This window comes from Meles meles, chromosome 14 (assembly GCF_922984935.1).
Source record: "Meles meles chromosome 14, mMelMel3.1 paternal haplotype, whole genome shotgun sequence".
NCBI lineage: Eukaryota > Metazoa > Chordata > Mammalia > Carnivora > Mustelidae > Meles > Meles meles.
The window spans coordinates 13182280-13195937 of NC_060079.1; the positions used below are offsets into that span (position 1 = coordinate 13182280).

A 13658-nucleotide genomic window follows, 5' to 3' on the forward strand; every position below is an offset into this window, starting at 1 on the left:
GTCTGTTACCTTAACAAAGCCGTGGGTTTCAATGTTCTTTAAAAACTGCAAGGGTCCATTATGATTTCTCTTTATGCCTTTGCTTTCTGGAAAGATACAGATATAATTGAATGAGAAGGTTGTTAGGTTAAAAAGAAAAATCCTTCAAAGGAGAGAAGAATTATAGATGTGTCTTATCCCGTCTTTTCAGATGATACTAACCAGCATCTATGTACTTTGACCATGTTTTGTGTAAAACATCTGTTAGGCTGTTACGTTTCCTTTTGACTTGAGAAAAACTCCCAAATCCTTTTTAGAATGTAGGAGTTTTAATCTCCTCCTAGTGTTCATTTCACCTGGAGATTATTTTTCCATTATCCGTGACTCTAATTCTTTGCAGAAGATGGTGACTCACTGTGCTTTTTAATGAAAATTGGAATGATAAATTTAAAAGTTCAAAGCAAGTTCATGAAAAGCAAGTACAGAATAGAGGTAAAATGAGAGGTTTTCCCCCTCTCCTCTTCCTGAACTCAGCCTTTTAAAAAAATCTAGGATGCTTTATTTCTTTTGAAACTAGCATTAGGATATAAAGATTATGTAATGTTCAAGTTAGCTCAAACCAGTGTGCCTTTTTTCCCCTACCATTTGAAATTTTAGAAAAAAGCAAAACTGGCTTTGATAGTGTTACAAATAAACTATATTAAAATAATAATTATGTATTATGTTAGAGCATCAGTTTTTTTTTATTCTGATGTTTTATCCTTCAGTATCTTTCTGTCATTCTTATGTAAATTTACACTGTTATACAGTATTTTAAATGGAAAACTTAAATTTTATTAAAATAATCTTTTTAAAATTGCCTTTCTAGGTGAGTTCTAGAAGTTTCCATATCTTGCTGGAGTCTTTTTTTCCTACTGTATGCTTTTAATATGAGTGTGCATTTGCTGAAATGTCTTGATTTTTTTTTAATAGATGTGAAGCGCGGGTTCTGGTAAAGAGTAATTCTAAGATACTAATGGAACATTGTCTGAATTGTTATTTTACAGCTTATCTTTATTATAATTGTCTTTACTGTGAAACTATTAAGAAAATTGTTAAGGAAGGGGGAGTGCTTCTTTCCACAGATTCTGTATAAATTTCTCCCTTAGTTTATATGGTAACAATCTTATTCACTTGATCATAGCCAGACACTGCCATTAGAAGTTAAAACACAGAAACATGTTTTGCATAAAATTGTGTTTGCAGCAGGAAATTCTAACAGTGAAAGATTAGTGAGAAAGGTACTGAAAATCTCCTGAAGTATTATTTTATTTTCTTTAAACAAGCTATATTGATGTGGTATGTTACATGTGATGATTTTCATATCAAGTAATGTGTAACAGTTTGAGAAAGTCCTATGTCATTGATTTTTTTTATGAGATCTTGAATTTCTATCTTAAGCCAAAACCATATACCTTACAGTTATCCCTCTTGCCCAGTGATGATTTAAAATATCCATAAAATGTCAAGAAAATCGTGACGCAGCTTCAAAGGCCAAGCACACAGTTATGTTAATGGGTTCCACACATGTTCAGTTAAGATCTGTTGCTGAATTGACCAAAACCAAGTGTTTGGGAGGTATCTGGGACACAGCCACAAGCAGAAGACATAATATGGTGTCCCTCCCGCTTTTGTTTTCTGGAGCAGGGAGTGAGGTGGGGATGGCCGGATAATGGAGAAAATGTGCAAAACATTTAGAATTTAGGGTGCTTGATTAAAATTAGTTTCTCTAACAGGGTGGTTTCCATTTGAAGCTCTCTTGGGCTTGCTCTATTCATTTAACAAAAGTAGTAAGCACTTATTCCGTGTTAAGTCTTCTTAAGAAGATAGAGCAGTGAGCGAAATGGATGGTTTCCCTGCCGAGGGGTGGGGTGTTCTTGTGGCAGGAGAGATAGGCAAGGAGCAAAAATGCAAACAATGTGGCCAGTGGTAGTAAGAGCTATGGAGAACAAGAAAGCAGAATGAGAGGGATAAGGGATAGATTGGGGGTGGGCTTACTCTTGTACATAGGGTATCAGGTCACTTTTGAGCAGAGTATGAAGGAACCGAGGGAATGAGCCATGTGCTCCCTGCTCCTGTAACTCCCTACTGAATACCCCTGCTTGTCTAATTGGAACCTCAAATTCAACATATGCAAAACTGAACTCTTAATGCCCCCCCCCTTTTTTTTAAAGATTTTATTTATTTATTTGACAGATGGAGATCACAAGTAGGCAGAGAGGCAGGCAGAGAGAGAGGAAGAAGCAGAATCCCTTCTGAGCAGAGAGCCCGATGCGGGGCTCAATCCCAGGACCCTGGGATCATGACCTGAGCCGAAGGCAGAGGCTTAACCGGAGCCACCCAGGCGCCCCTTAATGCCCTTTTTTAAAAAAAAGATTTTATTTATTTATTTGACAGATAGAGATCACAAGTAGACAGAGAGGCAGGCGGGTGGGGGCGGGGAGAAGGCTCCCCACTGGGCAGAGAGCCCGATGCGGGGCTCAATCCCAGGACCCTGGGATCATGATCTGAGCTGAAGGCAGAGGCCTTAACCCACTGAGCTACCCAGGCGCCCCTCTTAATGCCTCTTTTTAAACCTCTCCCATCTTCAGTCTTCCTCATCCAGAAATGGCATTATTGTCTATTCAGTGACTCATAAAAAAAAAACAACCTAGGACTCATGACTGATTCCTCCTTTTCCCTCAACCTTATGTTGGCATATCCCACTGAGACTACTTCCAAAATACATTATCTTCCATCCTCTCTCCATGTTTAAAACTGCTACTCTGGTCTAGGCTACCATCATATCTTGCCTTGACAATTATTAGAGTCTCCTTGCTGGTCTCTTGTTTTCTACTCTTGCCATCCTAATAACCTAGCCTCTTGGTAATTCAGATCATATCACTTACCTGTTCAGAAATTCCCACTGATTTCCCACTGCAGTTCAGATAGTTTCACTAGATTCAGCATTTTAGGTTGGCAGTGATTTTCTTCTATCACGGGAAAGATGTTGTTCCATTGTCTTTTTCATCCTGTTGTTTCCATTGAAAATTCAACTGTATGTTTTAGTTCCTAACCCTAACCCATCTCCCCTCGAGCTACTCTTAAGGTTTTCTCTAACTTTGGTCTTTTCAACCAACATATGCCTCTGTGTGGTTTCCTTAGTACTTCACCGGTGTTTATAGGACTTCTTGAATCTATGGCTTGATGACTTTTGTTAGTTTCAGAAGATTCTAAGACTCTGTTTCTTCAAATATTGATTCAGTTCCATTCTCTTTCTCTTCCTATTCTGGCCTTCCAATTTCGTGTGTTTTGGACTTTCTCACTGTTTCTCATATTGCTTTTATTCTCTTTTCTGTATTTTCTTCCTTTTATTTTCTTTTTTGTGCATCAAACTATTTTTTTATTGACTTACTACCTTCCAGGTCGCTGATCCTCCCTTCTCTTTTGTCTAATATCCTCTTGGATTCCTGACTTCAATTATTGCATTGGTCCGTTTTAGAATTTCCATCTGACTTCTGTTTATTATTCTAGCTTTTTGGTAAAATTCTTCATCTTTTCATCCATTTCCTTAAATATATGAACAATACTTATTTTTTTTTTGATAACTGCAGTATTTGACTTATCTGTGCATCTCTATTTCTCATTTTTCTCTTTGTTTTTGTTCTGGTGCTGTTTCTTGGCATGCCTGGTAATTTTTCACTAAATTCCAGATATTTTGTGTGAAAAATCAAAGAGGCTGTGGATGATATCCCTATGTACAGGAGGATTTATAATTCTTCTGGTTTGTACACCTGGTTTGGTTTACAGACTGCCCGCCCTTCTAGACCCCTTTCTTCCAGCAGACCCTGCACCTGGGCCTTGGGCTCCCCAGCACCACGGCTGGAGCCTTTGGTCGGCAATTAACCTCTTTACTTCTACTTTACACTTAGCTCTTGGTTCTTTTCTTGTTTTTCTTCCTTCCTTCCTTCCTTCCTTTTTTTTTTTTTTCAACATAGGAGTTGAAGGGAAATCACATGCGGAATTTGGGGCTCACTTTTCTGGATCTGCTTAAATCTCTACCTTCTTGGCAGCCTCCAGCTCCAATCCCTTTCTTAGTCCGGCAAGGCTGCAGGGTTCCAGCGGCTGCTTTCTGTTGTGTGCCATTCTCTGTTATGGGCAAAAGCCTTGAGGGGTAAAAGGTGACTACAGGGTTCCTGTGAATAGGCTTCCCTTCTCTCTTGAATGTTCGCCCTCATCTACTCTCTGTCTTTGTTTTCTGAGGCCCTCAATTATTTGGTTTAAGCATTTTCTCCAGCATTCACTTTTGTTCTCAGTGGGAGATGTGTTGTGGCTGGAAGTGGAAGCCTTAGACTACACTTGGAGTAAGTCTGCATTGCTTCCCGCTGTCATCTGAAATCCACCCTGAGCTGTCTCCTGCCTTTCATACCATTTCTTTCATACCATTTCCCCCTACCCGGTATATTCTAGCACACTGGACTTCCTTTTTCATCAAATGCATCAAGCTTGTTCTCACCATGGGACTTGGTAGTAACTGTCTTGATTGTTCTTCCCTAGATTTGTGCATAGCTGGCCCCTTGGTATTACTTATTCTTAATTCAGTTGTTAGCTCATGAGAGGTTTTTCTCTCTTTCCAGGGAAGTCCCCAGGCGCTCTGTTTTATTTTCATCCTACTACACTGCAGTCGCCATCTGACCCTACTTTACTTATTTTCTGTTTCCCCACTATTATGTAAGCTGTGTTCCCACCTGGTATGGAAAAAATGACAAATGTTAATTGATGATGATAATAATAATAATAATAATAAATGTTAATCGAGTGAATGAATAAATGAATAAAATAGGCACTAATTCTGGAAGGAATTTTTTAGATTCTTCTTTGAAAACCTCAGTAGGGCATAAAGGAACACTGTTTTCTTGTCTTTATTTTTATTTATTTATTTTAAGATTTTATTTATTTATTTGACAAGTAGGCAGGAGGCAGGCAGAGGGGAAGTAGGCTCCTGGCTGAACAGAGACCCCGATGCGGGGCTCCATCCCAGGACCCTGAGATCATTACCTGAGCCGAAGGCAGAGGCTTAACCCACTGAGCCACCCAGGCGCCCCAAAACACTGTTTTCTTTACCTTAATAGTATTTTGATACAGAATTTTCTGTAAAATACCACTTTTATATGTTTATGGCATAATGACTAACATCTTGTTCATCCTGTTGATATACTAAATTACTGTCTTTGTGAAGATTATGCCGTGTTCATTATCATAGAACATTAATTATGTTTTTGTTAAAATTCTTTAGAAAATAATAATCTATGCTAATTCTGTATCACCCAGAATACTTAATTAACTAGAATTAGTGATATGACTTTGTTTTGGGTCTTATGTGAAATGGCTTTTTAAGAAAAGGACATTTTATTTATTTTTAATTTTTTAGTTTTTGGATGTACATTTGAAATACATTTTACTTTATTTAAATTCAATTAATTAATACATAGTATGTTATTAATTTCAGAGGTAGTGTTCAGTGATTCATTAGTATTCTATAACACCCAGTGCTCATCACATCACGTGCCCTCCTTAATGCCCATCACTCAGTTACTCTTTCCCCCAACCTCTCCCCTCCAGAAACCCTCAGTTTGTTTCCTATAATTAAGAGTCACTTGTGGTTTGTCTCCTTCTCTGATTTTGTCGTATTTTATTTTTCTCTTCCTTCCCCTTTGATCCAGATTCCTCATATGAGTGAGATCATATAATTGTCTTTCTCTAATTTATTTTGCTTAGCATAATATCCTCTAGTTCCATCTATGTCGTTGCAAATGGTAAGATTTTATTCTTTTTTGATGGCTGTGTAATATTTCATTGTATGTATGTATGTATATATGTATACACATACACATATGTATATATACACTACATCTTCTTTATAAGAAAATGATGTTTTATATTTTTATTTAACAGGAATGGTTTTTAGGAAAAGCATTACATGATGAAGAATCTACAATAATTCACCATTATGCCTTTTCTGAAAATCCTACGATTTTTAAATATCCAGACTTTGCTGCTGGCTGGGCCCTTAGTATTCCACTTGTAAACAAGTAAGAATTTATTAGACTTTGTGTGTGTCTGCATGTGTGTGTGTGTGTGCGCTCAGATCACCATTTACTTCACTGAGTACCGTAACTGATCTCAGGTGAGTTGTGCACTGGAGGCAGTGTGTGATGGGGTGGGAAGACCTGGAACATGCCAGTACTTGAGGGGCTTGCTTCTGCTCTGTCACGTGCTTGTCCCCTCAGACTGATTACTCATCTGTTCTCTATTTCCTCTTCCTCAACTGCAAAATAAGGTGAATAACAAATTGTAAGCCTAAGGGAAGGCACATAAGTGCTCTGAGAATGCTGCATCCACAGTGTTATTACTGTTTTCATGGATCTGGTTAACTATGGGTATGACTTTGATTGTCAGTAAGAAATCAGGTCTGTGACGTGCCCAGAGAGTGGGAGTGGGGTGGGAGTTGATGACAAATTATGTACATGGGTACACACGTTCACACGGGCCAGGCAGCAGGGACAGTCACTCGAGCTGTGCTCATCTGTACCTATAGCTGTTTGTGTGTGCAGTTGCAGTAATGCTTTTTTCAATGTGAAAACTAAAGATAATTAAGTTGTAACTCAGGAGAAATAGGATTGTTGACAGGCTCTTAATTCAAGTGCCTCAGATTAATTTTGATGTGTTTTTGTTCTTTAGGGAATGGAAAGTTGATAAAGCAGTTGTGCACCTTGTATCTTCAAAGATGCAAGGGTGTTGTTTTTTCTCACACTAGGTGTGCTGTTTCTAGGGTTTTGAGTCTTGGAAAGCTTTTTAGACCAGATAGTAGTACCTTGTTTTCGTGGCTGGCCAACACTTTTTGACATTTGAAGGTTTTTACAGTGTAAGACCCTCCTTCCCAATGGAGAAGCCAGAAAGGGTCCACACCACCACCTCCGTGTTATATCGCCTTCCTTCCTACTAGACAGCAGCTCCGTGAGGTGGGCTCCATTAGGTTGATGCACTGTGTAAAATCTGTTTTGGGAATGGAGTCCTGCGGAGATGGAGACAGTGAGACCGTGCATTGTGGTCCGTTTGGCTTGGGAGGTCATGATAGAGGAGGGGTCATTTGAAGGCTGGCAGCTGAGACAGTAGCTTCCTGACGGTGACGGAGGCCATAGCTGCTCGGCAACCCATCTCTGTAGTGTCAGTTGGAGGTTGTTCTTGGAATCTCAGCCTGTAGTCTCTTTATTCAGACTTTCCAGTCATTCCGTGAGCCATCTGTATGCACTAATAAGTGTCCTTTGTGCTTAAACTGGCCAGAGTGGATTCTGTTATCTCCAACTCAAATGTGTGACCCATGACCAGTCCTGAGAATACTGGGCAAAGATACCCTGCCCCCAGCCTGTGCCAGACATGCCTAGGAGGGCCCACACATGTTCCCTGCTCTGTTCTCAGAAAGGGATGGGTAGGAGGGGAAGGGGAACGAGAAGAGAAAGTTGTCATTCCCTTCTTACCCTGCACTGTCTGGCTCTGCTCTCAGCAGGAGTGCGGAGAAGATAATTCTGCTTCAGCTGTTCTGGGTCATCTTTACTCTCAAATGAATTAAGTTTGGATTTGCTGTAGCTTGGGGACTGTGAGCCCCCAGGACACTCTTTTGCCGCTGTGTCCAGCAGCCTGGTGTTTGGGCCCTGTTTGGCTACCTGTGTTCAGTCTGGACTCTCCATAGCTATGGACGGCACATCCCAGCCCCAGAGCTCTTCCCTGTGCCTTTCAGATTCTTCACCTGGTGGTAGCCTTCCTCCCCTCTGTCCTCACTCTCTGTACTTAGCTTCATAGCCTGGAATTATGTGGACTGACTCCCCTACACACTGGAACACAAGTTCCAGTGGCTATGGCTCCTCTGAGTTGGGAGTTAGACGCTTTTCCTAAGTCTGTCTGTCTTCTGTTTCCTGGAGACCCAGGTCCTTTGACAGAGGGCCAAGCACAGCTGTAACTTGTCCTGGGCAGTACTCTTGAGCACAGATGCCACCTTCTTCCCCCAAGGCTAAAGAGAAACCCACTACCCTGCAAAGACCCTGTATAGCAAGCTGGAATATAACCATCTCTCTGAAGCCAGTAGAACTCCCTTTTCCATCCTTCCCTCCCAATCCAGGAGGCCACTCACCCAGAGACCAGTCCTGTAGTTTAGAGAGTTTCACTTCTGTCCATCCCCATCTAGCAAGGACCTTGGAGGTCCCTGGATGCTGGAGACAATTCACCTTTTACTGAGTTCGGTGTAATAAGAACTTAATTATTGCTTTCCTTTCGACTTACTTTTTTTTTATTAATTTTTAAAAATTTTTTATAAACATATAATGTATTATTATCCCCAGGGGTACAGGTCTGTGAATCGCCAGGTTTACACACTTCACAGCACTCACCATAGCACATATCCTCCCCAATGTCCCTAACCCCACCACCCTCTCCTAACCCCCCTCCCCGAGCAACCCTCAGTTTGTTTTGTGAGATTCAGAGTCACTTATGGTTTGTCTCCCTCCCAATCCCATCTTGTTTCATTTATTCTTTTCCTACCCGCCCCCCCCACCCCCCGGCAGGTTCTGATGGCTCTGGTTTGTAACGCATGCTCACCGTGCACCTAACTGCGGGGGGCTTTGTGAACTGGGGCTGCAGGCTCCGCACTAGCCAAGATACTCATCTGAAGGGGGGGCTGTGTGAGGGATAACTTGGCCTTCTGTAATGGCCATCATACTGGTGCCTGATTCTCTTCTGTAGTCTTTACGAAGTCATTGGAAACACCTATTGACAAGTGCCATTTACTCCCTCTCTGGTCGAGCAATGTTTTCTGCCGAGATGTGGGAGATGACTGAGGGCCTCATGTTCCTGCAGTAGGGTATGTAAGGGACTCCATAAGGGAATTGGGGCCAAAAGACTAATCTTTTGTACACGTTCCAAAAATTTCCAACAGTTGCCCCATAAATAGAGGGATAAGGCACAAGCTGACCTTCTGCATTCAGTGTCCTTTGCTTCCCTAACACTGAATGGTTGCCAACAAGCTGCACGATGTTTGTAGTTGATTACTATCTGTGGTCTTCTCTGTGCCGCTCCTACCCTTCCCCTGCCAGCAAAAACAAAACAGAGTGAAAATGGAGGGTCTATCAGAGTACCAAATTCAAAATTCTGGTGACCTGATACCGTAAGCCACTTAAAAGTTGCAGTGCAGATCCTTTTTCTTGTGGTGAACACAAGTAATCAAACAAAATAATGTAACCCATTTAGCATAGCAACTCTGTTATGGCCAAGAGCTATTTAAAAATGGGAGATTCTATATATTCTTCAAGAAACTGGTATTATCACCAGCATAAAGTATCACTTAGCCCCACTGGCTGCAAAATTTGATCTTCCCAGTTGGTTTTTCCCAGTTCTAAAGCTAATGTGCTATTTCCTACTGTTATTAGAGACTATATGAGTTAGCATGTCAGATTAAGGAAATATTATAACTGTAATTGGAAGGTGAGGTCTGTGTTGGTTAATGTAGGAGTTCAGCCCTGTTATTGAGGATGCTGGTTCTCCTTCTCTCTCATGCATAGTACACAGCCTCCTGAAACCACATACAGCTGCAGCTCATCTTAAATCTGGTTCCTCTTGTGATTCAAAGCCAGAAGCTCTACTTGCTTTTGTTCGTTCATGTTCAGCAGTGGAGAACCTCTCCAACTGTTGGAATATAAGTGCTTACCTTCAGTCTGCAGTTGGATGGACATCATCTAATTGAAGTAGGTTGGGTCAACTTCTGACCATTAATGATTGCAGGGAATTTCAGTGCTTTGGTTGGGATTAAACTAATTCTGACCCTGCAGCTCATTTATTGGGCTCAGTAATTAGATGTCTCTGAGAAAGAAGGAAGGGGAAGTTCTGTATTGTGTAGGAGGTCTACAGAGCCCCCTACAGGAGTGATGATTCCTTTTGCCTCCTTTCCTTAATTTCATGGCCCACTGGGTAGGTAGGGCAACTGTTTACAGTTACTTAAGTATTTCTCCTGGTCAGGTCATCAGGAGAACTAGTTACTTAAAAACATTAAACAACACACACTTTTTAAGACCATTTCCTACCAAAAACATTATTTTCCCTAGCAATCCCACATAAGTGAGTTTTGAATTAACACAACCTAACATTTCCTGGTGATCCATCTTTGTGATCTTCTAACAATAGTGTCAATAAAAGAACATACTTGCATTTTTGGAGGAATTTCCAATAACATGATATCTTCAAAAAGATTGATGTTACCGGTTTATTCTTTTGTTTTTCCACCAGTAAAACTTACCTAGATTTCCTCCAATATTTTGCTCCTCTGACTAGCTCACAGATGGGACTGTTAAAGTCAGCTAGGAACTTCTCCTAATATAGAGGTGATGGGGCCCCCTACTGTTGCAAGTTTCCAGTCTTACTTGTTGTGTCTTTAGAGCTGTGTTATTGGGACATGACTTAGCATTCTAAAAATAGGAAAGCTGAATATCAAATGTCATATTTGCCAGGAACTGAATATTTAATGAGGAAATACTTTAAGTAATTGGAATTTCTGAACTTAATTGGTTTTTGTGGTTTGTTTGTTTTTGGCATTGTTGCTTACTGAAATTCACATTTGGAAAACTCTTGCACTGTCTTGTTGTACAGAAAAGTGAAACCTAGTTTCTACTTTTGGGACTTGCCTTTTGAATTAGGTGAATGCCCTGCACACTTTTAGAACTAGAAACACATTTGTAAGGTGGCTGGGTTGGGCTCTGGGTGACAGTGAGGCTGATTTATTGCGACCTTCGTGATGTGTAGGTAACCATCACTTAAGGTTATGGTAGACAGCATGAGCTGCTAGAAATAGCCACTTAAAAATTCCAGGGTATATCTGTATGTCCTCAAATTGTCATTGTCCACCTTAAAGAAATTCAGTGTTCTTCTGTTTTGTCCATCTGAGGTTTCCCCCAAATATAAATTTTCAAGAGTTGTATGAGAAACTTAGGTCAGAGGTGTTTTATTGTCTAGGAAGAAGGGACCTGTGATACATAGCCATCTAACAGTGGATGTCACTTGCTATTACGTTCCCATCCCAGCTGTGTGTCCCTTGCCTGTGGCAGGAAGCCCAGATACGACTTTTTCTGTCTTTGGAGTCTGAATGTGGTCTGACTGGATTTCGAAGGCCCTTGGCATGAGTCCAGATTCCAAAGTTACCGTGATAATTGTTTTTTTATAAAAACTAGCTCTAACTGAGCAGACTGCAGCCTGGATGAGAATTCATGCCAGGGCAGGTTTTTTTCTGTTACTATATATTGGCAGTGTGACCGAGAACATGTGTGTATCTTTGTGTATCCTCATCCACTCCTACCGACAAATCTGAGGGCAGGTATTGAGTAGGAATGTGACCGAGATTATTTTAGATTATGTGACCTGTTTGGAGTTACCTGCCACCAAGCCATACTAGTATTTACCCCAAGACAAATGCTTTAATACTAAACATAAATTATAACGTGTGTCCTTCTTTCTTTCCTCTAATTAAAGGTAAATTTTTAAGGAAATGTTGGGGCACCTGGATGGTATAGTCATTTAAGCATTTGGATCTTGGTTTCGGCTCAGGTCATGATCTCGGGGTCCTGGGATTGAGCCCCACTTCAGACTCCATGCTCAGTGTGGAGTCTGCCTGAGATTCTCTCTCTCTCTCTCTGTGTCTCCTGCTTGTGCCGTCTCTCCCTAAAATAAATAAACATTAAAAAAAAAAGAAATCTTTGTGGCTCAACTAGGCCAAAAACTCAGTAAAGAGTTTTGAAACTTTTTACTTTTCCTTTTGAAATCAGTATTGTTGTGTCTTTGTAGTTAAAATACACATTAGGGGGTTTGTAATCGAAACCGACGGTCTAGTCTCTAGCCCTGTGACAGAGAACCATATGGTATTTCAGCAGTCTGGGTAAAAGTGTAATTCTACCTCACGCATCTTGGAACCAAAGAATATCTTGCTGCCATTCATTCAGGCAGCTTCCTGAGTGCTCCTTGTGGCCAGGCACAGTGGGCCGTGCTGGTGATATAAAGAAGCTGTAGCAGAGAGAGGGACGGATGTACAACAGGATGGGACATGTGTGATAAGGTTAACAGAGCTTGCTTCCTATTCCGGGAGCAAAGGATTTCCATCTACGCTGGTGGGCAAGTCTGGGAAAGTTCCACAGAAAAGGTGCCCTTGAGTTGGACCTTGAAGAAAGTTTTGCCAGGTGAAGGTTGGGTATGGGTGTGCTAGGCAGAGGTAGAGCTAGAGAAAACAGCTGGCAGGTGTATGCTGTGGGTGTCGTTGGCAAGTGTGGAGAAGCTTGGAGACAGTAGAAGGGAACGAGGGGGCTCTCATCTGCACTGAAAGGAGCCACTGAAGATTTCCTTAAGAAAAGGACTTGAAATTTTTTTTTTCTTTCCGGAAACCATATGCTCTCTTCCCCTAAAAACTTCACAAGGTGGAGTTCATTTGGATTATTAAAAGCAGGAGACTGAAAAGTAGCAACTTTTGTTTCTCTATCATGCAAGCTTTTTTTCCTTTTCTTTTCTGTCTTCTTTCTGTGTCAGGAGTCAACACACTTACCAGGAGTCAACAAGCTTTGTGGCTTTGTTTTACACAAGACATTTAATTTTCTCTATTGTACTTTAGTGTATTTGCCAGATGTTGAAACAATGAATGCTGCATTTGCAAAAAAGGCTTGCATTCATTTCCTACTCAACAAATAATTCCATTTTCACAGTGCTTTGCCTCAAGGAAATGTGAAACTCTTAATTTTATCTTAAAATGTGTGCTTGTAATCTGTTTTCAAACATTGGAAAGTCTCAATGTGTTATTCTTGTTTGATGCTTCCTCTGATTAATAAAAAAGAAAACCTCAAAATGTATCTATTTTCTAGGCTTACCAAGAGGTTAAAGAGTGAATCCCTGAAGTCCGACTTTACGATAGATTTAAAACATGAGGTACGTCATTGTTTCTTTGCTAGAAGTCTCAGTAATTAAGACTTCATGTGTTTTAATATAAACGGTGTTTTTTATTCCCTGACAGCATACCCCTCCCCACCCAATGCTTCTATATCTTCTTCTCTTCTCTTCTGCAAATTAGGTCTTTCTCTGTAAAGCGCATTTTTATCATGTAGGTGGAGAAGGAGCAGTGAAAAAGATTCTTGATTCTCCTCTGTGATTTTTGATTTTTTTTTTTTTTTTTTAAAGCTAGGTGGATGGGTGCAAGGGTGGATTTCTAAAAACACGCAAAACTGTCATCAAAGCACCTTTGCTCTTATTTGGTACTTTGGCCGTACAGTGCCATGGTCATGTCTCTGTCCTTGGCCCTCTGGGGCAGAACTGAGCCAGTTGGTCCCAAGCAGGCAGCTGTGCATGGCATGCTAATTGGAACCTCAGCATCCCTGGGCATTTAGTGGACATTTAGTGACCAATCATCCTGGAGGCTTTAATCATTCCTGGATCATTGTTATTTTTTTTTAATTAACATATAATGTATTATTTGCCCCAGGTATACAGGTCTGTGAATCATCAGGCTCACACACTTCATAGCACTCACCATAGCACATACCCTCCCCAATGTCTATAACCCAACCACCCTCTCCATACCGCACCCC

At 40.8% G+C, this 13658-nt stretch overlaps 1 protein-coding gene across 2 annotated transcripts in view; it reads left to right on the forward strand.

The window, feature by feature from the left end:
- B3GLCT (beta 3-glucosyltransferase) overlaps positions 1–13658 on the forward strand; it is a 125769-nt gene that overhangs the window by 52564 nt on the left and 59547 nt on the right. For both annotated transcript variants that reach the window (XM_045978237.1, XM_045978236.1), the window contains exons 7-8: positions 5953–6089; positions 12939–13002. In XM_045978237.1, the coding sequence (XP_045834193.1) occupies positions 5953–6089; positions 12939–13002 (201 nt within the window). The remainder of the gene's footprint in view (positions 1–5952; positions 6090–12938; positions 13003–13658) is intronic.